Below are 27,284 nucleotides of genomic sequence, written 5' to 3'. Positions count from 1 at the left end.
AAGCCGGCGCGCGGGCGGCGCGCGGGGAGCGTCGGGAGCGGGGCGGCCACTCGCGCCTCGGCTTTCCCCCTCCCCGCCTCTCAGCCGCGACGCTCTGGGGCTCCACCGCCGACATGGGCGCCGCCGCGTGGGCACCGCCACACCTGCTGCTGCGGGCGTCTCTCCTACTTCTGCTACTGCTGCCGCTGCCGCTCCGGGGGCGGTTGGCGGACTCCTGGGACCTGGCCGGTTACCTGCTCTACTGTCCCTGCATGGGTAAGGCCTCCCGAGCCCACTGCTCAAATGGAGAAACTGAGGCTGGGGAGGCGGAGCCACTTCTGCGAGGCTCCTAGAGACGCCTCGTTAGGTCCAGGAGAGACCTCCTGGAGCGGGACAAAGTGTGCTCTTCGCTGTCCTAGCTGCACGGGTGCAGACGGGCCACTAGTGTTCAATTTGCCATTCGTCGGACTGGAGAAGCTAAGTGATTCACTCAAGGTCTAATCCGAGACCAGTAAATGGAGTTTGTCGGGCAAGACTTGCCCGCGCTAAATCGTGGCAGTTCCTACATTCATTCAGCAAGTATTTATGTGCCACTTTTTTTTTTTTTTTTTTTTGGTCCCAGGCGCTGTCTTCTGTGCCAGTAGTGAATGAGACAGATACATCTCATACATACCCTTGTAGATCTTTCATTTTAGGAAGACGGACAATAAACCAAAGTTTTGTTTTTGTTTTTTTAAGTACGTGAATAATTTGGTACAAGGTGATAAAAACTGAGGTAATAAAAGATAACAAGGACTCTTAAGAACCAGTCCAGGAATGCTATTTAAATGGAATAGTAGATCATCACTGAAAAATTCATTCCTTCTTACAACCCTTAGTTGCTTGCATACCTGACCATGGCTGTCATCTTGGATGAGGTGGCTCCACTCTGGTCTTCTCCATGCCCCTTCTCCCTTGGCCCTCCAGCTACAGACACACTAACCTGCTTTCTTCTGTTCCTCACACACACAAAGGTCTATGAGTTATTCCCTCTTCCTGGAACAGCCTCCTCTAATTTCTGCCCCCACCCCACCCTTCTCATCCTTGAGGCCTTAGCATACATACTAGAGAGGACTGACCCCACTGATCTCTGCTCAAGTAATTTCCTTAGTTTCCCATCACCAAACCTTTTCGTTTTCTTCCTTGCAACTCTCAAAATCTTTCTTAATGAATTTGTTTTCATGTTTGGTGTCTCCAAACCTGAATTAGGACTGAGTGCCTGGAGGGCAGAGATCTTTACCTTTGCCCTATTTTATATTGTAACATGTAACATTTTATATTGTGGCATCCTGCACATTTTGGCCTTGCAGTGTTTTTGGAGTGGATGAATGGATGCCATATCGATGATAGCTTAGTGTGGTTGCTTACAACTGAAATCTCAGAATTGGAAGCCAGAGACAGGTGGATTTCTGTGAGTTTAAGGCCAGTCTGATCTACATAGAGCAGCCAGGACTACCTAGTGAGAACTTGGCAAAACAAACAAACAAACCAAGCAAACAAAAGAAAACAAAAACCAAATAGGCCTTTATATGCGAAACATCCACAGGCTGAAAAAAAACAGTTGATACAGAAAGCCAGAAAGTGGGGGGAAAAAAGACATTTGAGGGGAAATGGCAAATGCGAATAACCCAAGTTGTGGGTATAGCTCAATAGTAATGCACACATGCATGCAACAAGTTTGAGACCCTAGGTTAAATCCCCGGCACATAAATAAATCCATAATCTGATTACACAGCTGTAATCCTAGCACTTAGGAGGTAGAGGCAGGAAGATTGTCACAAGTTCAAGGACAGCCTGGTCTATAAAACAAGTTTCAGGCCAGCCAAGACTACACAGACCCTGTCTCAAAAAATAAAATAAAATAACTCAAATCCATGCTGAGAGCAAGAGAATTGGATAGGGGTGATCAAAGTGTCTTAGCAAATGAGGTATCAGGGTCACCCCCCCCCTTCTTGTGTAAGTGGAAACAGACCAAAGGACACTCCTGGCAAGGAGAACAAGTAGGGATCATGGAGCATGTTAGGGAAGTGGCATGGAATCTGGAGTGACTAAGCCATGTCAAATGTGGAAGCCTAGACCTCTTAGGTGCCAGTGTTACTAACTCACCTGGGTGACTTGACCCTCACCCATCTCAGATGTACGTCTTTTCTGAGCACTTCATACATCATGCCTTTAGTGCCCCAGACCACTCTACCCATAATCTACCATTTCCAGGGCGCTTTGGGAACCAGGCCGATCACTTCTTGGGCTCCCTGGCATTTGCAAAGCTACTGAACCGCACCTTGGCTGTACCTCCATGGATTGAGTACCAGCATCACAAGCCTCCTTTCACCAATGTGAGTACGTGTGTTAACTTCGGCCCCTGTCCACCTTCCCCGTGCTGGCTGACTTGCTTGACTCTAAGGCCTCTGGCTTTCACTTCCACTCCAGGCTTGTCCTGTTCTCTGCCTAGAATTGTCTTCCTTGAAATAGCAACTTTTTTACCCAACACCTGCCATGTGCTGGCACTATCTGAACACTGTGTGAGGATTAACTCATCTTTCCCACAGCTCATCCTCGAGGAAACCCAGGTTTAGAGGGGTGAGGTAACTTGCCCAAGATTGCACAGCCTGTGGGTAGTACTTGAATTCAACCCCAAGGCTGACTACTTCCAGAGACTATCTTGAAACTAAAGCCTCCGTTTCCAGTCCTGATTCACCCTGCCTTGCGAACATCCTATTGGTCAATAGTAGGTGATAAGTGCTCTTATCAATTTTAAAAAAGAGATTGAGGCATGGCTTAGATGGTAGTATGTTCAAGGCTACCAACCCAGGGAGTCTGGCTCCAGTGCTGCCTCTCATCCCAGCAAGAGGTCCCTGGGCATAACTTTCTCATCATTTGCTGATACTTAGCTTATTCTTTGTGTCTTCCCATGGCCTTCTGTTTCCTTCTGTTCACCATGTCCCCAGAGACCTGGATGTGGGAACTTAATATTTAAGAATTGACTTTAAAAGTTTAAGTAGTTAACAAAAAGTTAAGTAGTTAAAAAAATATATACTTAGCATGAACAGAACACCGTTTTTAATTCCAATGCTTTTTCTCTGTGTGTATTTTTTTTTTCTTTGCATGGAAGTTGTATAGCCTGGGCAAACTACTTCATATTTCTGTACCTCAGTTTCCTCACCTTTACGATAACCTGTGATGGTTGGCTACCTCGTGATGAGGATTGAATGCGTTACTGAAAGTAGTGCCTTGATCCTGCCTCAGGTCTTCCTCTTAGAATCTGCTAGGCTCCTCAGTATACCGAACCAGGACACAGGAAGTTTCTCAGATCTGACTTGTTAGGCTTTATGGACAGATTTATTGCTCATCTGTCTCTGTCTTGCTGGCTTGCTGTATCCTAGCCTTCTCAGCCAGCTGTCACACTGAGTCTCCACTTCTTTACTTTCTATGGATGTCACAACCTGTCTCAAATAAGCTTCCAGTTCCTAAAGTGACTATTGTCACTGAGGTCACCAGCGACCTCAGAATTGCCAAATCAAGGTTTATTTCTCAAACTATGTCTTACCTGACCACCCAATGACTCCCTATGAGCCTCTCCTGTTCTTAAACTTCCTCCTCCCCTGGCTTCCAGGACATGGCTTCTGCAGTCCTGACCTCAGCAAGGTTCCATTTTTTGTGCCTCAGTCAGGGCTCACCCATAGTTCTGCTGGTGATGTCCTTCCTCTGAGTCAGGTAAGCAGACCCTTGTACAAGGCTGAGTACAGCACCTGGAACTAAGTCAGCACTCAGTGAATAGCAACAGCTGCTGCTGCCATTAGCTGAGTGTTGTAGGTGCCGTTGACTAGATGGGGTTCACTGTTCTTCTTACACCTCCAGTACGCCTCTGGTACAGGTGCTATTCTGACCACAGACTTGTGTTTCTTACGTTAGACACTCAGGTCTGCTTAGTTGTCATAGGTATCTCAGATTTAGAACGCTGGAGCTACACTTGCTATTTTGCCTACAAACCTGTGTCACCATCTGCAATTCCAGCCTCAGTATCCACCATCTCTACTCACCTGGGCTCTAGGTTTCGGCCTGAATGCCCCTCTTGAATACACACTCAGCTCTCAAAGCTTCAGCTTCACCTTCTTTGGTATCTAGACCACTTCATATCTCACTTAGATGTATGGGAGGTACATATTAACTGCATGCTTAATAAGCTGGGTGTGGTGGCTCATGCCTGTAAATCTGGCTCTTGGGAAGCTGAAGTAGGAAGATTGCTTTGAGCTTAAGTCCAGCCTGGGCTACATGGGAATGTCTCCAAATTTCTTTCAAAATAAAACTAAGTGAATAAATAATCATTATAGTAGCTCCATAATTCCCCTCCCTTTTCTGTTCTTAAGTAGTCAGTGCAATCTCCTCTCTGTCAACAGATCAATTCTTCCAGAAAAGCAAACCTTGCTAACTGTGATGAAGTCCTGTACATCTAGCACTTGGAGGCTGAGGCAGGAAGATTGTAAATTCAAGGCCAGTCGGAACTACATACAAGTACCAGGCTAGCTACCACTATATAGTGAGATCAAGTGTCTCAAAAAAAGAAAGAAAGAAAAAAAATTCTGTCTGGTTTCAGAAATGCTAGTTCCAATTCCCATTATCCCAAGTTTTTAGATTGAGGATATACAACAGCACAGCAAAGGCCTTAAGGAGCCCTGCTGCAGTAAAGAAGCCAGCTTAAAACAGAATTTTCTAGATCTCTTCAACTCTGGAGCCTTATACTTTATTGATTGATTGGTTGATTGATTTTTTTTTTAAGACAGGGTTTCTCTGTGTATCCCTGACTGTCCTGGAACTCAGTCTGTAGACCAGGCTGGCCTCAAACTCACAGAGATCCGCCTGTTTCTGTTTCCTGAGTGCTGGGATTAAAGGGATGCACTACCACACCTGTAGCTCTGAAACCTTTTTACTTCACCTGACCTCTTGGGATATGCTTTGAGAAACCTTGACCTGTAGGATAGAATCCAGATTTTGTTTCATGGTGTTGTAAGAATATATTTAAGCTAAATTTTTATTCTTTTGTTTGGTTTATTTTTTGGGTTTTGTTTGTTTGTTTGTTTTTAAAGAGAGTCTCATGTAGCCCAGGCTGACCTCAGATTTGCAATGTGAATGACTTGAATTCCTGCCTCTATTTCCAAAGTGCTAGGATTACAGTTATACACCACACCTGACTCAAAACTTTTTTAAAAAATTAAAAACCTGGGCTGGAGAGATGGCTCAGTGGTTAAGAGCATTGCCTGCTCTTCCAAAGGTCCTGAGTTCAATTCCCGGCAACCACATGGTGGCTCACAACCATCTGTAATGAGGTCTGGTGCCCTCTTCTGGCCTGCAGACATACACACAGACAGAATATTGTATACATAACAAATAAATAAATATTTAAAAAAAAATTAAAAACCTGCCAGGCGGTGGTGGCGCACACCTTTAATCCCAGCACTCGGGAGGCAGAGGCAGGCGGATCTCTGTGAGTTCGAGACCAGCCTGGTCTACAAGAGCTAGTTCCAGGACAGGCTCCAAAACCACAGAGAAACCCTGTTTCGAGAAAAAAAAAAAAAAATTTAGAACTTATGATGATGACTCTAACCGCCATCCATGAACTCACCTGATTGGAAGTGGTCCTCGTGAACATATTCTTCTTCTTCTTGCCTCATCATCTCTATTTTGATTTTCTGAGACAGAAGTTTATAAAGCCCAGGTTGGCTTCAAACTCTCTGCTCTTCCACCACGATCTCCAAGTGGTCAGATTACATTCATGCACCACTGTGCATGCTTTTCTGATCACATGCATGCACCACTGTGCATGCTTTTCTGATCACATGCATGCACCACTGTGCATGCTTTTCTGATATCATGCATTCCTGTAATGAGAAGAAATAAAGAATTGTTTGAAAAGAAACAAAGCTTTGCAGGTCAAGTCGATGAAAAGTTTGCTAACCCTGGTCTCTTGCTTGACGGCAACTACCCTCATGGACTTTGTGATGTGACTGCTTCTTTCCTTGGCTTCCATTGAGTAACTGAGTGCCATCCACACTTCCTTTAGGAAGTACCAGAGCCTCTTCAGAGTGAATACCGTCTGTAGAAGGGGCATGCCATGCTCTGGGTATGCACCCCAAGTAGTTGTCCCAAAGCAAGCATTACTCCCAGCAGCCATGTAGAGAGGGCCATAGAGCTCAGTTTTGTACCTTTGTTCCAAAAATGAGAGTTGACTTTAAAATTCTCCTCTTAGGAGAGAAGTAAAGCCACTACAGCAGCAGCCTGCTTTTTGTAACTACTGGTGAGGCCGCACATCTTTTGAATGTATGGGCTGTTTGGGTTCCTTTGCTGTGAGATGTTTGCTGTCTCACTCACCTATCTTTCCTTGTAGATATCAGGCATTTTGAACACCAGAGATGCTGCTGTTTGTTCTTGAGCTGGAAGATAGCTTCTCTCAGTTTGTCTTTGTCCTAACTTTGGTGTCTTGTCGTGGCTATTGTAATAGGGATGAAGCCTACTGCCTCATGCATGCTAGACAGGAACTCTACCACTGAGCTTGAGCCGAAGCCCACTCCAGGCCTCTCATATCACCTAGTCTGGGCCTTAGAATTACTATGGAGACCTGTACCCCTCTTTTTTCTCCTTTAGCTCCATGTGTCCTACCAGAAGTACTTCAAGCTGGAGCCCCTCCAAGCCTACCATCGTGTTATTAGTCTAGAGGACTTCATGGAAAAGCTGGCCCCCACCCACTGGCCCCCTGAGAAGCGGGTGGCATACTGCTTTGAGGTGGCAGCCCAGCGGAGTCCTGATAAGAAGACATGTCCCATGAAGGTAGAGCCTGTTCTGTGTCCTCGAGGCCCTTGATGTAGCAGTGTGGGGAAAGATGGGGATGTGGTCTGTTTCTGGCCATTTTTAACAGTGTCACCTTTGGCACACTTGTCTGAGCTTTGTCTCTACCTGTTGTAGCTGGCGTATAGAATGTAGGCCGTATGGAAGAGCACCTGGAGCAGAAGTGCTGTCAGCATAGTAACTAATGCCCGCACAGCAGTCCCACATGCAGACTGCTCCATGAGAAAGATGCTGATGATGTCCTCATGGTGTAAGGAAGCCCTTGGCCAACATGGTGTAGCTTGGCTCTTAATGTTCTCCCACTTCTCAGCAGGACAAGAGCTGTCATGGATAATTAGTAAAAATGTGCATTTCTGGTATTTTGTGAATGATACACCCCAATATCTTTTGGTACAAGTGGTAGAAAAGCTATAAATTTTAAAAGTGCCTAGCTTGTCTCCCCCTATATTGCCCTTACCAGCTGTCTGACCTTGGGCACATGTCTTACCTTCTGTAAGTCTGATTTCATCTTGAAAAGTGGCATGCTATAGTATCTTTTTAAAGCTTGAGTTTCGTGGTTCTCAACCTGTGGGTCACAATCCCTTTGGGGCTCCTAATACTATCAGAAAACACATGCTTTTATGAACTAGCAATGAAAATAATTTTATGGTTAGGGGTCACCACAACATGAGGTTTTATATATGTATGTATGTGTATGTGTATGTATATATACATATATACATACATATGTTATAAAGGGTCACATCATTAGGAAGGTTGAGAACCAGTGCACTAGTTCCTAGCATAGTTCCAGCCCAAACCTACCACTACAGGGTTAGTGGTATATGACATGTGAACAGAGTAGATTCCTTCACACACAGGTGGAAACCCAAAGAGCACAAGCCCTCCCCTCAGCCCCTAGCCAAGGGGCCATCCTATAAGAATTCTTTACCGGGTGTCTCGCCATCCATCTCTCAAGGCCCTCTCTGCAGTTCTTTGGCCTCATCCCCAGGTAACTTGCCCTCCCATTGACTAAGCTTTCCACTGCTCTCTTTTTGCAGGAAGGAAATCCCTTTGGACCATTCTGGGACCAGTTTCATGTGAGTTTCAATAAGTCGGAGCTGTTCACAGGCATTTCCTTCAGTGCCTCCTACAAAGAACAATGGATCCAGAGGTACTTGGAGGGGATAGCAGTACTGAGTTTAGGGAGGGCTGGGGCTCAGAGGCATCCAGCTCCTTCCTGGCCTTTCCACCTCTACTCCACCCTCTTGTAAGAGACCAAAGGTGCAAGCACTGTGTTCTGTCTGTTGAACTTGGGATCCTATGTGCTCTGTTTCCATCTCATCGCCTGACACAGCGGGATGTTGACCTGCCCCAAGGTTGAGCAAGAGTTTCTCGGCTGATAAGGGATGTCATAAAAAGAACATTGTTCAGTCACATGCATGTCGATTTCCTCCTCCAGGCGTGAGAATCACTCCCCTGTTGTCTTCCTCTTCACAGGGTGAAAAACTGGAAGCATTGCCTAGAGAAAAGCTCGGGTGCAGACTGAGAAGTGATGTCACCCTCATAATTACTAGCTAGGCTTTATTAATTGTGTGCCATAGGCCTTATTTAAAAAAAATAGGTTAGCAGGACACAGGCACAAGCTGTGAAATATTTATGGAGCGTCTGTCATGTGTGAGACACAGTATTCAGAGACCAAAGGTGTATGCAAAAATGAGGATGGCCCAGCCCTTTTCTCTGGAGACCACAGTCTAGTCAGATTGATATCCTTGCATGGGGAATCTGTCATTGGGGCCCTAGCAGTGCAGGAAAGAGCCTGGGCTGTGTCAGAATGGGCTGAAAAGCCAGGCATGGTGGCACACGCCTTTAATTCCAGCACTCAGGAGGCAGATCTCTGAGTTTGAGACCAGCCTGGTCTACAGAGTTTTTCTGGATAGCAAGGGCTACACAGAGAAAGCCTGTCTTGAGAAAAAGAAAAGGAAAAAAAAAAAAAACAGATTAATTAGGGAGTAATAGGAGCAGCAATACAGACAGGAGTGAACACTGTGAGCTCAACCCAGCTTTGCCTGTTTCTCAGGAGACTGAAAACCATTCGAGGTCTCTGGTCCCAGTTTCCACTAAAGAATTTGCTTCCTAGCGTAGAAAGTGTACGTATGGAGCATACTAAGCAAGCAGTCAGCTCTCACTCATATGCTTTATGTTAATTGTATTTATAAGAAATTTAATGAAATGGCTGTTATTATCAGTTTCATCTTGAGAATGTTGGGGGTTGACACATGTTGGTAAACCCTCTACCACTGAACTACCCATTTCTCAGTCCTCAGTTTTACAAAAGGAAGCTGAGCTCAATGATTAAATACCCAAGGTAGTAAGGCTACCACATAGCCAACTTGGATCTGCATGTGAATCTTTAAAGTAGTAAGAGCTGGGGCTGGAGAGATGGCTCAGTGGTTAAAAGCATTGCCTGTTCTTCCAGAGGTCCTGAGTTCAATTCCCAGCAACCACATGGTGGCTCACAACCATCTGTAATGAGATCTGGTGCCCTCTTCTGGCACACAGACAGAATATTGTATACATATAAATAAATAAATAAATATTAAAAAAAAAATAAGCTGGCCGGGCGATGGTGGTGCACGCCTTTAATCCCAGCACTCGGGATGCAGAGGCAGGCGGATGCAGAGGCAGGCGGATGCAGAGGCAGGCGGATCTCTGTGAGTTTGAGGCCGGCCTGGTCTACAAGAGCTAGTCTCAGGACAGGAACCAAAAGCTACAGAGAAACCCTGTCTCAAAAATTAAAAAATAAATAAATAAATAAAAATAAAGTAGTAAGAGCTAACACATTTCATACATGTTGTATGCCACACTATTCCTAAAGTCTTGGTAGGCTTAAGCTCAGGATTAATGAATCTTTGGAATGGTATGGTCATCTAAGATGTCTGCATAAAACAAGAAGCAGAGAAGAACGCAATCCCTTAGTCCAAGGTCATGAACTTTGAAATAGCAGAGTCTGACCCAAAAACCCATTCCTTCTTTTCATTTTTCGAGTCAGGGCTTCTCTGTGTAGCCCTAGTATCCTGGAACTCTCTGTATACCAGGCTGACCTCGAAGTCACAGAGATCTGCATGCCTCTGATTCCTGAGTGTTAGGATTAAAGGCATATGCTATCACCAGTTTGGACAGTTCTTTTGACTTGGATTTTTTGTTTTGTTTTGTTTGGAACTTGTTTTCTATTTTCTTTATACAAAGTTTAAATACAGGTTAACATTTAATTTTTTGCAATGAGTAGTTCAGAAAGAATATCTACCACAGACTAGATAGTTTTGGGGGGTTTTGTTGTTCGTTTGTTTGTTTTTCAATAAACAAATTGCCAGGCATGGTGACTCAGACCTGTAACTCTCACACTCAGAAAGCTGACACAGGAGGATCAGGAGTTGAAGGCCAGTGTGAACTACATTAGTAAGTTTAAGGCCAGCTTGGGCTACATGAGACCCTGTCTAAAAACAAAACAGCAAAATTAAATGTTTTCTAATCCCACTGCTACAGGAGCACCATTAGTCCTTTGTAAGTGCATTTGCCCTTCAGTATATTTATACCCATGAACACATCTACATACATTAATTAAACTTGCTGTTTGCTCAGGCTGGTCTTGAACTTGTAAACAGTAATTTTAGCAGGGTCAATTTCAAACATGAAAACATGAGAGTTTAAAAGAGTGAATAGCATTATATGTATGTATATTTATGTTGATGGAGTTTTTTTGGGTTTTTTGTTTTGTTTTTGTATTTTTGAGACAGGTTCTGGCTTGCAACTCGCTATGTATACTGGCCTCTAACTTTTGATGCTCTTCCTGCCTCTGCCTTACTTTGCTGGGATTACAGATGTGCCCCATCATGCCCAACTCAATGAGCTTTTTTAAAACCACTATAAGTGTACAACTCAGTCACATTATGTACATTGTAATGTGCGGCCATTGCAACCCTCCATCTCCAGAACCTTTTCCTCTTCTCAGCCAAAGACTGTACTCAGTAAAGGCTAATTGTCACTCCCCACTTTCCCTTCCCCAGTATACCTGACTCTAATTTCGCTATGAGCTCACCCATTCTAGGAACCTCAAGCATTGGATTGACAGTCATGTAGTATTTGCCTGTTTAAGTCTAACTTGTTCACATAGCAGCATGTTGTCTTCAGGCTTTGTCAGTATTGAAGCATGCGTCCAGATCTCACTCATGCTAAAGCTGAATGGCACAGTTTGATTCATCTGTTTTGTCTCCCGCCACATGGATCATTTCCGCTCTGCTGGTTCCCAGTCTGTGAGTCCTGTGGTAGAGCTTCAATTCAACAGATAACGTATGCTTATTTGCTATCATAGTCTTGTGATAGCAAGCCTGCTCCAAGACTGTACCTAGGGTGTGCAAAAAAAAAAAAAATCCATGAATATGGCGAGGGTTAAACTTTTTCTGTCTGAGGCGTAATAAAGAAACACACACTTTCTGATGGTAACTTTGCTCTTTTACTTCATCTTTAAAAAAATCTCTTTCTGAAAACAGCTACATTTTTCATACACCTCTTCTCCACAGCTACATAGCTCTTCTGCCTACAAATCTGTCTCTTATACATCTCTCTTCAGCATATCTCCTCTTTTTTTTAAACTTATTTATTTTAGGTAATTATTATTATTATTTTATGTATTATTATGTATACAACATTGTGTGTATGCCTGCAAGCCAGAAGAGGGCACCAGACCCCATTACAGATGGTTGTGAGCCACCATGTGGTTGCTGGGAATTGAACTCAGGACCTTTGGAAGAGCAGGCAGTGCTCTTAACCTCTGAGCCATCTCTCCAGCCCAGCAATCTCCTCTTACACATCTTTACACAGCTGCTGCTCCATCTCTACACAGTCTGTCTTCTTCTACACAACTCTCTCGGCACATACCGCCTTCTACACATAGCTCTCGCTGCGCACACCTCCCTCAACCACCCACTCTGGACAGTTATGAGTTGCGTATACAGATCTGACCCATTCTAATGACACATGATAAGTCACAGGGTTTCTCTTAGGCTAGGGAGGTCATGCTGACCATGCATGGTGAGTAGAGCAGGCACATAGCTTTAAGTGGTCAGGATTCCCAGACAGGGAGTGACATTGAAACTCAGGACTGAAACAGTAAACAGTTAATTGGCTGTACCTTGAGTCCTGCACCACAAACTGAAGCAAGGAGTATGTGCAGAAACTCAATTGCTGCAGGGTGTTATGTCTTAATGTTATCGGCTTAACTTTGGTTCAACAAACAGACACCTTAGAACTTGCCTTTATGTATTTTTGCAGGAGTAACTAGTCTATTTTGAATCTGCCCTGAAATCTAAAATCAGCTAAATGTATAAAAAGCTGCCTTTCTAACTGAGGCATGGCACTCAATAACTAGAATATTTCAAAAATATTCTAGTATTATTTCTAATCATCAAAATTGTACAATTAAGCAGAAATCATCTTCCTGACTATCCACAGCTGTATGTGTGCCCAGTAGATGGACTGTATATACTAGGTAAACACACAAGCAGTGGGGAAAATACCCACAGCTGTTTTTAGGGAAGGAATGTTAGTGGCACATGGGAAAAATTACAGACAGAAGCGACCAGTTTCTGTAGCCAGTGACTTATGGTCTTTGCCTAGTGAGGCCCTCCATCAGAGAGTTACTCATCTGGTGGGTTGACTTATGTAGTATTAGTTGTTATTTATTGTATATTCTTTTTCTTTTTTTCGGGAGGAGTGGGGTTTCCAGACAGTGTTTCTCTGTGTAGCTTTGGAGCTTGTCCTGGCATTCACTCTGTAGACCAGGCTGGCCTCTAACTCATAGAGATCCACCTGCCTCTGCCTCCCAAGTGCAGGGATTAAAGGCATGTACTACCACTGCCTGGCATGTTGCATATTCTTAGTGGCCTTCAGTAAAGCCATTGCTACCATCAGCTCTCAGCAATTTGTTCTTGGAAGTATGTGGACCATTGTGTTGAAATTATCCTCATGTATAAAGAACAGATATCTGAGTATATCGTGGCAGCTTTTTGTCCTGTGACAAAATACCAGAGAAAATGAACTTAAAGAAGGAAAGATTCCTCTTGGCTCATGGTTTCAAGGGCTTTAACTTGTCACTTGGTTCTGCTACCTCTGCACTTATAATGAGGCACAGTATTGTGGCAGGGAGCATATGATGGACTAAATCAGCTCACATGGTGGACAGGAAGCAGAAAGAGCCAAGGAGAAGGACCAGGGACAAGACAATACCCTTTAGGGCATTCCCTTAGTGTTCTACTTTCTCCAACTAAACCATACCTCCTAATAGTCCATTCAACCTATGAGCCCCTTGGTGAATTAATCCATTGATAAGGTTGGAGATTTCGTGCTCTAGTCACTTCTGGTCAGTGCTGCACTGGGGACCAAGACTTCAACACATGAGCCTTTGAAAGATTTCATAACCAAACTGTAGTACATTGCTGGTCATTCTCCCAGGCTGAAACCTGAGAAGACAATAGAGGTCATGTGTGATTGGCAAGACCTATATGGCTGAATCTATGAAGCCCTAAAGGCTAATCCAGAACTACCATGCAAAGAGCAGGAGGGAAAGTGTCTGTCATGTCAGGGACTTTGAGAGCAAGACTCTGCCTTGCTTGTGTTTCCGTGTCCTCTGTACTCAGCGTGGTATCATCTACTGGTTCCATAAATGGATGCTGAGCCTAGAGGACCTCAGTAGCCGGGGTGTGATGGTGATGTACCACTGAAGTTCACCAGGTTCAACAGCAGGAAGCCAGCCTTCTCTGGACCTAAGAGGGAATGGTCAGGTTGGCTGGTGGAGTTGGTTAGGTTTTCTTTGCAACTAAGGCTCCTCCAGCTTTTCTAATCAATTCTCCCAGATAGCACTGAGGGAGAGTGAGCAGCTGAGTCTTGATCTCTTGTTGCCTGTTGAGCCACAGCTGATGTGGTCCTACTGGGATAGCTTTGTGCTGGCCCAGGTCCAGGGCACAGGAATAGACATTCCAAAACTGGAATTCACCAAGGGTCAGTTCCAAGCTCTTCCCAAGAGAGCAGGAAGGGCATAAATCCCAATTTATTCTAGTGAGTCAGCATCCATTAGGTCAGAAAAGCTCTTTTCCTTTCAGAGGCCCCTGAGGTGATACCTGAAGAGATCAGCCAGGGTCTAGCCCCTCGGAGAGTGCTCAAGCAATATTAGTTTCTTCCTCCTCTACCCACCACCATCAGCATGCCCTGGTATTTTTATAAGGCCCTTGATTCCTCACATTCAATTCTAAAAATATGTATGGCACCTGCTGCCTGTGCTAGGGACTGTGGCTTAGAGAAGTAAGCCTTATACCCCTATGAGGAGGTGCTCCTTGTCTGGGAGGGAAGATGAGAGTAGTGTTTAGGGGTCAAGAAGACAACTAGTAGGACTGGTTAAGAGCACTGGCTGAGCCAGGCATGATGGCTCCTAGCACTGGAGAGACAGGGGCAAGAGGATCTCTGTAAGTTCAAAGCCAGTCTGGTCTACATAGTTTCGGGGCAGCCAGAGCTGCGTAGTCAGACTGTCTAAAACAAAAGCACTTGCTGCTCTTGCAGGGGACCCAGGTTATTCCCAGCCCTCATATCAGGCAGCTCACAACTACCTATCTAACTCTAGCTTCAGGAGATCTGGAACCTTCTGTCTTCCACAGGCACAGGCATATACATGATATACATACATACACTCAGACACATTTACGTACATCTTTAAAACTGAAAAACAAAAAACAGTGAAACAGACTGCGTGAGTGCAAACCGTGCTCCTCCAGTTCCCACCCTGTGACTTTGCATGTCATTTAGCCTCTTTGTGTCTAGTTTCTTTATCAGTAAAATAATAGTAGGCACACTTCCCTCACAAGGCTCTTGTGGGAATTAAATGAGTTAATATGCAAGTAAAGCAATTGCTTCTCACGTAATATGACTCGGTACATTGTTGCCACGTATATACATGTAAACAGGAGCCAGGCTGTGGGGGGACCCTTTCCTCCTGCTTCCACTGCTTAGGCCTCTGACAGTGTCTGGGGAAATCATGGTAAAGAGACTGCTAGGGCCACTGTCCTTAGTTCCGTCCAGTTCTGGCAGCAGAAATGATGGTTGTTAAGCGTGGCAGAATGCAGAGGACAAAGAACTGAGGCCTGTGAGTGGTGACCCATCTGGAGGCTTGGAAGGCATTTGCTGATCAATGTGTTTGGGTCAGTGTGAAGAATGGGTGTCAGGTGCATTTCAGTTCTGTGGTATGAGTGGAGGGTGAAACAGCCTCACTGGCTAACAAAGGATTTACTCATTCAAACTGGAAATTCTCAGGAGATGTCATCATGACCCTGTGATCTCCATGATCAACATGGTCCAATCATCAGACATAAGGTTCAGTTTTTTAAAAGTTGAACTAGGTTATATGCAACATGACAATGATGCCCAGAGTTTTGTGAGACCTTTCTGTGTGCCAAGTACTGCTTTAAAGGTTTTACATATATTAATTCAATTAATCCTCTCAATAGCCCTATAAATGGGTATCTTAGTAAGCTTGACTGTGCTGATCATTGCATACAAAACATCACCTTCTATACCTTAAAATATGTAATTGTATTTTTTTAATAGTGTTATGAGGTAGGGCTATTCTCAGCTCTATTATAAGACAAGGAAATTAAGGCATGGATGGATGGATGGATGGATGGATGGATGGATGGATGATGAATGGACTTATACATGAAAATGCTGTCTTCAGGGAGGGAGAAGAAAAGAAGGGAAAAGCCGGGCGATGGTGGCGCACGCCTTTAATCCCAGCACTCGGGAGGCAGAGGCAGGCAGATCTCTGTGAGTTCAAGACCAGCCTGGTCCACAGAGCTAGTTCCAGGACAGGCTCCAAAGCCACAGAGAAACCCTGTCTTGAAAAACCAAAAAAAAGTCATGTTTATTTCCTTCTTCTATCCCCCCTCCCCTTTGTTGACTACACAGAAGCAGCTCCAGGGTCAGCATCTCCTATTCCCTCCCCNAAAAAAAAAAAAAAAAAAAAAAAAAAGGGAAAGAGATGGTGAGGTAGGGCTTTGTATTTATTTTATTTTTTAGTTTACTTTGGGGTATGTGTGTGTGTCAGAGAACAGGTTGGTTGGCTCTCTCCTGCCTTCAGTGTGGATTCCAGGGAACCAATGAGGTCTTTAGGTATGGTAGCAAATGCTTTTACCCTCTGAGCCATCTCACCAGCCCTAGGTATGTATGTTTTAAACTCTGAAGCAAAAAACAATATTAGTGTCTGCTGATGTAGGCTATGGGCCTATGAATTATTTTCCATGTTTGTTGTAGGGTTTACAATATTTCATGAGGCTTTACATTTTTTTTTTGTTTTCCTTTCATTGCATTTATTCATTTGTTTAGAAGGACAGCACACAGAGGACCACTGACTGGAGTCGGTTCTGTCCTTCTGTCATGTGGGCCTGGGAATTGAACTCAGGTCATATGGCTTAGACACCTTTATCCCATGGGTCATTTTTCCAGCCCTTTCATAATTTTTATTTTAAAAAAATTAGGCACTTGTAGATCCACATGTAGTTGTGATAAACAATATAGAGAGATCTTGTCATATACCCTTGACTCAATATCCTAGCCAGGATCTCGACAGTGATGTGATCCTATCTTGTTCAGATAGTCTTGCTTATACACAACTGTGTGTATGTGTATGTTAGTTCTGTATAATTAGTGTAGGTTTATATATTCAGTACCACAGTTAAGATACTGAGTAGTTTTTTGTTTTTTTAAGGCAGGGTTTCTCTGTAGTTTTGGAGCCTGTCTTAGAACTCACTTTGTAGACCAGGCTGTCCTCAAACTCACAGAGATCAGCCTGTCTCTGCCTCCCAAGTGCTGGGATTAAAGGCGTGCGCCACCCCCCCCCCCAGCCTGAGTAATTCTTTCAATGTAAATATTATTACTACACCTGCCTCTGTAAACACACATCATCCCTAACTCTAGCAGCCGTTGACCTCTTCTCCCTTTGCCCTTTCAAAAATATGCAAATGGAGTCATATGGTTTGTGCCCTGTTGGGATTGGCTTTTTTCCCTTAGAATAATTCCCTTAAGTGCCATAGCTTGTGTTGAAAGCCCATGCTTTTTATGGCAGTGACAACTCATGGTATGGATGTGCTGTTGTATTTATCTGGGTTGTTTCCAGGTTAGGGCAGTTGAAGTAAAGCCGCTGTGATCATTAGTGTATATGTTTGTGTTTGAATACAAGTTTTCGTTTCCCTGGATAAATGCCCACAAGTGCCATCACTGGGTCATATTGTAATTGCATGTCTGATTTCATGAGAAACTAGCCACAAACATTTCCAGAGTGGCTGCACTTGGTTGTAATATCTAGAAGGGATTTCAGCGGGTAGGGCAGATGTTTCAGGTGGAGACAGGAGACAAATGCAGAAGTCTGGAGTCAGAAAGTGCATTGTAAATTCATGGGCAGCAAAGTGCTTTATGTTGCTAGACTGGAGTCTGGGTTGAGCTGAAGAGGAAACACAGGTTTACTATTCTTTGTCTTCCCGAGCCCTCACATGTGCTAAGCAGTGATCAAGGCACATGGAAGGAGGGCACTGCCATTGGAGCCTGGCTTAGTAAAGAGAAGATGTGGAAACACTGCAGAAAAGATTTTGTGTGGTGGTGGGAGTCTTGAGAGGGTGTGCTGGGTTATCTGCAGACCTTTGGTATACTACATGACGGTAGGACCTTGCTGGTCTCTTTCTTCCTGGGTCCTGGCATAGGCAATCAGTAAGTATTTGCTAAGTGCTGAATGACTAGCTTTGTCCCATGTGCACAGTCTTTGTGAGTGTGACCAACATTGTCTGTGTAAGCAGCTTCATGTACTCAGTCCCGCCGAGTGGGTAAAAGGGCAAGGCTTGGTCCAGACACCCCACCCTGGAATAAATTACTACACCACAGACTGGAAGCCAGCGTGATATATAAAATGTTGGAATGCTCTACTGTAAATTTTTAATTGTTAAACAAGCAAAGGAGGTTGTAAATTCCGTGCGGCAGGAACAGTATTGCATATTGTGCCTGCTGTCTCCACCAAGGTTTCTTATCAGCCCGTTGAGATTTCACAACCTTTGCGTCTCTTGCATGTTATAGGGGCCTCTCCACAGGGTCTCTGGGGCATGGTGCAATGCCGTCCTTTTTCCCGTGGGGGTAGTAGCAGGGCTCTCTGTGCATTCTGTCTGACTTCCCCTTGTCCGTCTTATACCTAGATTTTCTCCAAAGGAACATCCAGTGCTTGCACTGCCAGGGGCCCCCGCCCAGTTCCCTGTCCTGGAGGAACACAGGGCACTCCAGAAGTACGTGGTGTGGTCTGATGAGATGGTGAAGACAGGCGAGGCCCAGATCAGCACCCACCTCGTCAGGCCCTATGTGGGCATTCATCTGCGCATTGGCTCTGACTGGGTAACTTCCTTTTCCTTTCTCTGGCTGACATTTGCCTAAGCAGAGCCCAGGCCTGTAGTGATTGGTGGAGCAGAGGCAGCTAACTCCACCAAGTCTGGATTATACATCATGATCTTGCTACTACAGCACATGTCAGGAGTGTGTAGGTAGAGCACCTGCTGAAGAGCTAGCATTGTTTGCAGATGGGTAAACTGAGGCATTAAGTCAGATCCCAAACTAGGCAGAAAGCTAGACAGAGGCCCTTGGCCTAGAAGTCCTCTGTCCCACTGAGTTAGCAAGTAGATTGCTGTTGAAAATGAAATATAACTGAATGTGGCGCACGCCTTTAATCCCAGCACTAGGGAGGCAGAGGCAGGCGGATCTCTGTGAGTTCGAGACCAGCCTGGTCTACAAGAGCTAGTTCCAGGACAGGCTCCAAAACCACAGAGAAACCCTGTCTTGAAAAACCAAAAAAAGAAAAAAGAAAAAAAGAAATATAACTGAATGGTGGTGACACATGCCTTTAATCCCAGCACTTGGAAGGCAGAGGCAAGCGGATCTCTCTGAGTTTGAGGCCAGCCTGGTCTACAAGAAGAGCTAGTTCCAGGACAGGCTCCCAAAGCTACATAGGGAACCCTGTCTTGAAAAAAAGAAAGAAAAAAAAAGTTAGGTTAAGTTCATTAATAAGACTGGGAGTATGGCAGAGTGGTAGATCATTTGCCTTATAGAGGCAAGGCCAGAGCCTTATCACCACACACATGATTAATAGTAAAGTAATTTCACAGTTAACCTCTAGACTCTCCCTGGCCCCTCTGTAAGGAAAAGGACCCAAGGATCGGGCTCAGAATGTTCTGTGAGCGGTCTGAACCATGCACATGCTCACATATGTACAATGACTAGCTGCCATCTGTTCTTTCCTGGAACACAGAAAGAGAAAAGATGCTCAAGACTGGGGTATAGCTTAGTGGTAAAGCATTTGCTAGCAAGCACAAAGCCCTGGTTCCATCCCGGCAGTATGAAAAAAGCTAACCTAAACCAATATCAAACTCAGATAAAAAATTTTAATTGGTAAACATAGGAGCACAGGTCCAAAGTATTAACAAGCAAAGTCTATCCCAGGAATGAAATTCATTGTTCTAATACCCAAAGAAGAAAAACCATGTAGTCATCTCATTAGAGGGTAAGAAAGAGCTTGATAAAACTCGAAGTGCTTGAGAAAAACTCGATAACCAGCCAGAAATAGCCTGGACCCACCTTAGCCAGATAAAGCCTATCTCTCTGGAGCCATAGCAAACACGCGCCTCAGGGGAGTGATCAGAAGTCCCACCTCGGCAGGAATCAGATAAGCCTTCCCTTATCGGCAGTGCGGAGCTCCACTCAACTTCCAGATAACAAAGAGAACAGAAAAATGCTTTTCAAACCCCACTCAGAAATAACCTGTGTTGCTGTTTTAGTATGTCCCCCACTCCAGGTCCTGTGTAGCCCAGGTTGGCCTCAAACTCACTGTGTAACCAAGGCTTGCCTGAACTTCTTGATCCTGCCTCTTCCACCTCCCAAGTGCTGGGATTACAGATCAGCCTCACCATGCGTGGGTTTTCTCTTAATGCTATTAGTATACACATATTGGGGATGGGAGTATAGCTCAGTGGTGGAACATGGTGCTTAACATGCACCAAGTCCTTGGTTCAGTACATACTCTAGACTCCTTCCCATTTACCCATTCCTGTGTCTGCTTCTCTAACTTCTCACCGCCCACCCCTCCCTGTAGAAGAATGCCTGCGCCATGCTGAAGGACGGGACTGCAGGGTCACACTTCATGGCTTCCCCTCAGTGTGTGGGCTACAGCCGCAGCACAGCGGCCCCCCTCACCATGACCATGTGCCTTCCCGACCTTAAGGAAATCCAGCGTGCTGTGAAGCTTTGGGTGAGGGCACTGAATGCCAGGTCAGTCTACATCGCCACAGACTCTGAGAGCTATGTGCCAGAGATCCAGCAGCTCTTCACAGAGAAGGTACGCCTGGCCTAGAGGGAGCACAGCGGGGAGGGAATGGAAACAAGGCTCCACTAGTCCCACAGCTGTCATACCTGCTTCGCGCTCCCCCCCACCGGCCCTTCACCTGGTTACACACTCTTCTCCTAACCTTCCTTCTGTCCACAACTCAGACATCTCCGAGTTCTCTCCAGTTTTCATTCCACTCCAGAAGTTCACGCATCCCTCCTGGAGTCTCCATGGCCCTTTCTTTCCTTGAGGCATGTTCTAGACCACCCAAGACTAGTGTAGACCCCTCTTCTATTCTCTGTCACCTGTCTCATCCTGGTATCTAAGACAGTGCCTGACACATGGTGCAGATGCTTTGTTGAATAAGGACATAGTGGACTCTGAGAAGGATCCACAGTTGCTGAGAAGTTAAGCGCATATACTCTTTTTTGGTTTGGTTTAGTTTTATTTTTGAGGCAGGGCCAGGTCTCCTGTAACCTAGATGGCTAAAAAATGTAATAGGTAGCTGAGGATGACCTTGAACTCCTGATCTTCTGCTGGGTTACAGGCCTGCACCATCTCTGTACTCTGGAGACTTGAATCCTACGCACTGTGCGCTCTGTGCTTGTTTCCTCATCCAAAGCGTGTGACCCGATAGACTTGTCTCCCGCTGTAAAGTAATGCTCAGTAGTTAGCGCTCCTTAGCACCAGAAATGAATGAAAGGGACGGTCTTTGTGCTCAGGGACTGTCTCAGGAAGTGCTGCCCAACAGCAGAACTTTTCTAGTACCAGGGAGCAGCAAGTGGTGAGTGAGTGTGCCTCTGTGTGGTGGCTCAGCGACTAGTGAGCATTCAGGAGACCAGAGTAACTGAGGACCTCAGATGCTAGGCTGACCTTAAGAGGAAGATGGTAGGAAGATGAATTTAAAAAAAAAAATGTGTGACGAAGTATAATTTAGAGATTGTCAAGGGCTTATGTAAAAGTGTTTTCAAGTCTAAGAACTCCAACATATAGAAATAGATAAGAGAATATTTATTTGAATGTTTAAAATCAAGGGGGAGGCAGACATTGGGAGCTCCTGGCCTTATGTCATTGGATGCCTTTCTGTCCTTTCACTTGCTCCACCCCCTAAAAAAAAGATGCTCCAACCAACCAGGAAGTGTGCGGCCAGTACCCTCTGGTCTGTCCTGCCCATTTCCTACATAGGAAATCAGCTGAGAGCCCTCTGGTCCACTCACTACCCCTGCATGCTGTAGTTGAGGAATGGGCTTAGAAGGGGCAGAACTTACCTACGAGGCCCCAGAGCGAGCCAGCTGTGGCTGGAGTGACAGAGCTGGTAAGTTCAGGGAGTGGGTGGGACTGTTTGGGGGGTTTTGGTGAGATGACAGTGATAGTGTCTCTACTAGAGCCCAGGCGCCTTGGCGGAACAGCAGAGCCCTTCCAGGCAGAGCTGAAGCATGGAGAGTCCCAGGGAGTTTCATGAGCTGTAGGGTTGATGCATTTGTTAGGCCATGAGCCTCTTGATATTTCCTACTTCCTGTTCCTGTGCTGGTGTTCTTGCCCCACCCCTGCCCCCACCCCTCAGCCCCATTTCCCATGGGCTCACTTTCTACTCTCCTCCTCCCCTTTGTGATGTGTGACATTTGCATGTGTGTCCACACACATGCAGATTTGTGTGTGGAGGTCAGAGCACGCCAAGCACCATTTACCTTTTGCTTTGAGAAAAGCTCTCTCACTGACCTGAAACTCACCAAGTAGACCATGCTGGCTAGCCAGCAAGCCCTGAACTACCTGCCTCCTTTCCCAATGCTGGGATTTTGAGCACACGCCACTAAGGTAGCTTACTTTCTTTAAAAAAAATAAAATAAAAATAAAAAACACAGTATCACTATGTAGCTGTGTCTGGTTTTGAACTCAAGGAGATGCACCTGCCTCTGCCTCCTGAGTGCTGGGATTGAAGGCACCAACCAAATGTAGCAGTGCTGATTTTTAAATATGCATTCTGGGGGTGGAATTCAGGTCTTTTTGCTTGCAAAGCAAACATTTTTCGGACAGAGCAACCTCCCCAGGTCCCTTCTTTGTTCTGAGTGACACCTTACACCTTTAAACTAGGAACCCAGATGAATGAAATGTGGTCCTGCCTTCAGGACCACAGCCTAGACTGGAGAAGACTTTGTGGGTGGCAAACAGGAGTGAGGACAGGGTTTGTCAAACCTGTGTATGTTGAGACTGAGCAGAGCAACAAAGGTTCAGGTCAGGTCCCCCAGGCCAGGGTGTTAACAGAGATAGTCATGTACTGGGGTGCATGGTGGGGGGCTCTAAGAGCCTTGGGAAGGACTTCTTTAGAAGTGTGCCACGTGATCTGAAGTGAAGGGTGATTGGCAGTTACCGGTTACAGAGAGGTTTGCCCGTGTCTTAGGTATGGTTACTAGTGCCACAATAAAACACCATGGCCAGAAGTAAGTTGGGGCTGGTGTTTGGTTTGAGCTTTCATATCACTGTTCCATCATCGAAGGAAGTGAGGACAGGAACCTGGAGGCCATGGAGGCTGATTACTGACTTGCTTAGCCCGCCTTTGTTTGTTTTTGGTCTTTCAAGACGGGGTAACTTTGTGTAGCCCTGGCTTTCCTGGAACTAGTTCTGTAGACCAGGTTGACCTTGAACTCACAGAGATTCACCTGCCTCTGCCTCCCAAGCGCTGGGATTAAAGCTAGCCTGCTTTCTTATTAGAACCCAGAACACCAGCCCAGGGTTGGCCCCACCCCAATGGGAGCCTTCCCACACCAATCACTGTTTAAGAAAATGGTCTGCAGGCTTGCCTACAGCCCAGTCTTCTACAGGCATTTCTTCAACCAAGGCTCACTCTGCTCTGGTGACTCCAGCTTGTGTCAAATTGACATAAAACTAGCTAGGACACCTCATAAAGGAACAGTATTTGTAAAGGCCCTAAGGAGAAACAAAAAGGGAGGGTGCTTGGCAGATGGTGGCTGTCGCTGTAAGGACGGTGGGTGATGGAAGAGCTAGCCTGAGCAGGCCTTATCAGGTGCATTGATGACTTGCCATCCTTATCTGAAAGGCCCAGGGCACCTGTAAAGGGTATGCAGTTTGGATAGCAGGTCAGAGGAGATGGGTGTCTCAGAAGTCTCTTACAGCAGTTCTGTAGCGACCAGACCAGAAGAGGCAGTGAGAGACAGGGAAAAGCTATTGAAGTCGGTCAGGCCAGGGAGAGGTAGCCTCTCACAGGAAGTGACTTGCCACTGCAAAGGTCGCAGGGGTTGGTAGATGGTAGTGACCTACCTTTGCAAAGGTCACAGGCGTCAGTAGATTGTAAGGACATCGGGCCTGGTAATGCTACTTGGAAGAGGAGGGCATCTTGACAGCAGGATGAGGGGGGAGCATGATCCTTGCTCCCGTGTCCAGCTTGAGGGAAGCATGCAAGCAGCGCATAGCTGACATGAGGGGTTTCTTGGGAGGACTATTTGATGCTGGGACTAGAACAACCCAGGGCCTTGTGCTTACTAAGGTCACATGAGTACACCTCCAAGCCTGGGCAGCCTTTCAGTGAGTTGTGAGGGCACTGTAGGGTAGGCAGAGGAAGGTTCCATCCAGTAGGAGCCGTGTAATGATGTTTTGTTTGTGGTCTAACAAAGCTTGCCTGAAGATCAGAGTGCAGAGCCACTAGTTAGCATTGAGGCCAGGCAGTGGTGGCGCACACCTTTAATCCCATCACTAGGGAGGTGGAGACAGGAAGGGATTTGGCTGGGCAGAGAGAGGAATAAAAGGCGGAAGGACACAGGAACTCAGGGCATTCAGTCCTTATAGAGAGGATACCCTATTCGGTCTGAGGATTTCGTAGAGGTAAGAAATAGTGGCTGCTGCTCTGCTTCTCTGATCTTTCAGCTTTCACCCCCTAATATCTGACTCCAGGGTTTTTACTATTAAAACCAATTAGAAACCGTGCTATAGGAAGCTCGGGAATCGCTCAGGGAGCTGGGCTGGAGACAGGACTCAGGTGGGCACACTTCAAAGACATCAACGCACATCTTCATCCTCTCCAATCTTCCCTCTGTCTGAAACTTCAGTCAGGAGAGGAATGTTGAGACTGGCCTGTTGGCACCTGCTCATGCTCTTACCTTCCTCCCTACAGGTGAAGGTGGTGAGCCTGAAACCTGAGGTGGCCCAGATCGACCTGTACATCCTTGGCCAGGCTGACCACTTCATTGGCAACTGTGTCTCCTCTTTCACTGCTTTCGTGAAGCGGGAGCGGGACCTCCACGGGAGGCAGTCATCCTTCTTTGGCATGGACAAACCCTCTCAGCTGCGGGATGAATTTTGATCCCACCTGGAGCCCCCAGCCAGACTTGGCAGCTAAGGATGTTCTGGGACTGTAAGCGCCTCTTCTGTCCTGGGAGAGATGGAGAACAGTACCAGGGACTTCCTAGAAGAGGAAGGCATTCCATCCCAGACACGGACTTCCATTCTCTCCAGCCAGAGCTGCTCTCAGCTCCCTGTGCTTCCAGGGAACCACGCACATACAGAGCAGCCCACCTCTGGCCTGGGCTTGCCCTGCTCAGAGCAGCCTGCAGTGCTGAACTCTCTCAAACAGTTACTTCATAAAGAGGAAGATATTTTTTTATAGGGTTTCTCGACTCGGGTGTCAGGGAGGGAGGGAGGAAGGATTGAGGTTAAGATGATCTCTTATGGCCCAGGCTGGCCTTGAACTCCTGGTCCTCCTGCCTCTACCTCCTACGTGCTGAGATTACAGGTGTGTAGCAAGACACTCAGCTGATTTCTATAGTTTTGATGCAAAGCCATGACTACCTGAAAACTCGCCCTTGTTTTTAAAGTCCATGGACTCCCTTAGCAGAGATACCTAAAGTGACCTTATAAATACAAAGGCAAGGAGTAGGTGGCCTATTGGCCGCTTTTCCAGGGATTCCCTAAAGGACCCTTAGCCTCATCCCCATTGCAGGCCCAGCCACCTTCTTTTTTTTTTAAAGTCCATGGACTCCCTTAGCAGAGATACCTAAAGTGACCTTATAAATACAAAGGCAAGGAGTAGGTGGCCTATTGGCCGCTTTTCCAGGGATTCCCTAAAGGACCCTTAGACTCATCCCCATTGCAGGCCCAGCCACCATCATCCCTGGGCTGCTCTGTGGTGAACACTGCAGGTTGGAGTTAGCAGTTATGCAGTGCTCTGCAACAGGTAAGTGCTCACACAGCAGGTGATGGTGTTAGGGCCTCAGCACCATCCCTGGGCAACCAGGGTGCTGGAGGCTGCTGTCTGGTAGATCCTTCTCCCAGCCTCTGCCTGTGGTCTCAGCCCTCACGTAGCTGTTCCCCAAGGACTGCACTCCAAGCCTCCATTAGTGCATAGAAGCCTTGTGAAGCCCCAGCTTGGGAACAGCCTTTGTCCTTCCAGCCAGTACACTGCTGGGGTAGTGAGGTCTGAGAGTGCAGTTCTCATTCCTGAGAGCCTGCGAGTTTTCATCCGGTGGATCTAAATCCACCTTGCATGGGGACATTGAGAGATGGGGGCCTCGGTGTGTGACCTTGCAGACCATCCTGATTGGTACAGAGTTCCTGAAGTGTGGCAGGCACTGCACTATGTCTGTTTGTGCCCTGTAAGTGTTGTCTGACAGGTTATAAGCGTCAAGTCAGCTAGTACACATTGTAAATGTGAAAGAGACCAAGTTCCCTGTGTAGCTGTTGTGGGGTTTAGCTGCTGCTTATTGCCAGCTGTCCAGGCCAGGCACTGTGCTAGTGCCTTATGTGCATCCTTTTGTTTACTTTGGCCCTGCTATTTTCCTTCTCTTTTTGAGGGGGGAGGGGTGAATGATTCCCCCAGGGTGCACAGCTTTGGGTGGTGAACTAGATCAGGCCTTCTAGAATTCAATTCTGTCTGCTGCTAGACTCTGCTCCGCAGGACACCTGGGGAAACAGTGGGCCACCCTGGCTGCTGCTGTATACCTGCTGTTGACTTCCACTGCCAGCTCGAGGACCAAATCTACCAGTAGCTTCCAGCCCTCTGGATAGCTCCGTGATTTCATTCAGGAAGTGTTTACTGATCACCTACTATGTGCAAGGAAAGAGGGATGCAGCAGAGAAAGCCTCAAAGGATCAGGAATGCATCCAGAAAGGAAGGCAAAGCTTGTGTACTTTGGATGGGGAGTCCTGCAAGAAAAGCCACAGCTGTGCTTACAGGGAAGCCATTTTAAGTTAAAAGAGAACTTCCGCACATGCAAGGCCCCAGGCTGGCCTGTGGGGGTGCAACAAGGGATCAGCGAGACAGTGAGGGGGCAGCAGTAGACAAACACTTTGAGACCACAGGGCCTCCTCACAGGTTTTAGACAGAAGAGGGAGACCTGGCCTGTGCCTATGAGAAAATGGATGAGAGGAGGGGTAAAAGCCGAGGCTGGTGCTGGCTGGGGTGAGCAGCCTGCCCATTGTGCTGGAGGTAGTCTAAGAAGCCACAGTCTCAGCATATCAAGTTATTTTTGTAATTCAGTGTTTTTTTAAAGATACCAATCTACATAACCATGTTTAATGTCTTGGGTTTTTACTTAACCACACATTGTGTTTTCACTGCTCACACATAGATGAATAAATGCTTTTAATTATGTAAACTTCCACTGAGGGGTGTTCCATCCATAGTTTGTGATTCACCTTAAATGTGTCCCCAGTTTTTACTACTGTGATTTGAAAATGACTACCTGCAAAGCTTTTTCTTTAAGATGATGCAAATTATGAAAAATTATGAGCTGGGTCCTGGTAGCGTACAACTTTAGTCCCAGCACTCAGGAGGCAGAGGTGGGTGGATCTCTGAGTTCAAGGCCAGCTCGGTTTACAGAGCAATTTCTCTGTTACACAAAGAAACCTTTCTCAGAAAAAAAAAGGGAAAGAAAAAAAAAAGTTGTGAATTTAATAAACTGATTTCACAGTTGTCAGGATTTTACCAGCTAGATTTTTTTTATTGTTTTATTCTCTTTGGAGGGTCTTCTGTCTCCCAGTCTGGCCT

The 27,284-nt window shown here is 46.0% G+C and overlaps 1 protein-coding gene across 1 annotated transcript; it reads left to right on the top strand.

Annotated features, from left to right (window-relative positions):
• The first annotated feature begins 2 nt into the window (after positions 1-2).
• Positions 3-26,898, top strand: Pofut1 (protein O-fucosyltransferase 1). The gene is made up of 7 exons (XM_050150816.1): positions 3-255; positions 2,233-2,354; positions 6,658-6,840; positions 7,899-8,011; positions 18,117-18,309; positions 20,057-20,299; positions 24,414-26,898. Exons 1-7 carry the CDS (start codon positions 114-116, stop codon positions 24,600-24,602), a joined length of 1,185 nt encoding a protein of 394 aa, XP_050006773.1. The 5' UTR covers positions 3-113; the 3' UTR covers positions 24,603-26,898.
• Positions 26,899-27,284: the final 386 nt, after the last annotated feature.

This window comes from Alexandromys fortis, unplaced genomic scaffold (assembly GCF_014885135.2).
Source record: "Alexandromys fortis isolate MF-2015 unplaced genomic scaffold, M_Fortis_MF-2015_v1.1 scaffold_27, whole genome shotgun sequence".
Classification (NCBI taxonomy): Eukaryota; Metazoa; Chordata; class Mammalia; order Rodentia; family Cricetidae; genus Alexandromys; species Alexandromys fortis.
The sequence above is the reverse complement of the archived record's forward strand: the minus strand, read 5'-3'. Positions and strand labels throughout refer to the sequence as shown.

Coding starts and splice junctions, on each gene's coding strand:
- Pofut1 (XM_050150816.1), top strand. CDS start 114: ATGGGCGCCGCCGCGTGGGCACCGCCACACCTGCTGCTGCGGGCGTCT. Junction 6,841..7,898: donor AGAAGACATGTCCCATGAAG/GTAGAGCCTGTT, acceptor CTCTTTTTGCAG/GAAGGAAATCCCTTTGGACC. Junction 8,012..18,116: donor AAAGAACAATGGATCCAGAG/GTACTTGGAGGG, acceptor TCTTATACCTAG/ATTTTCTCCAAAGGAACATC.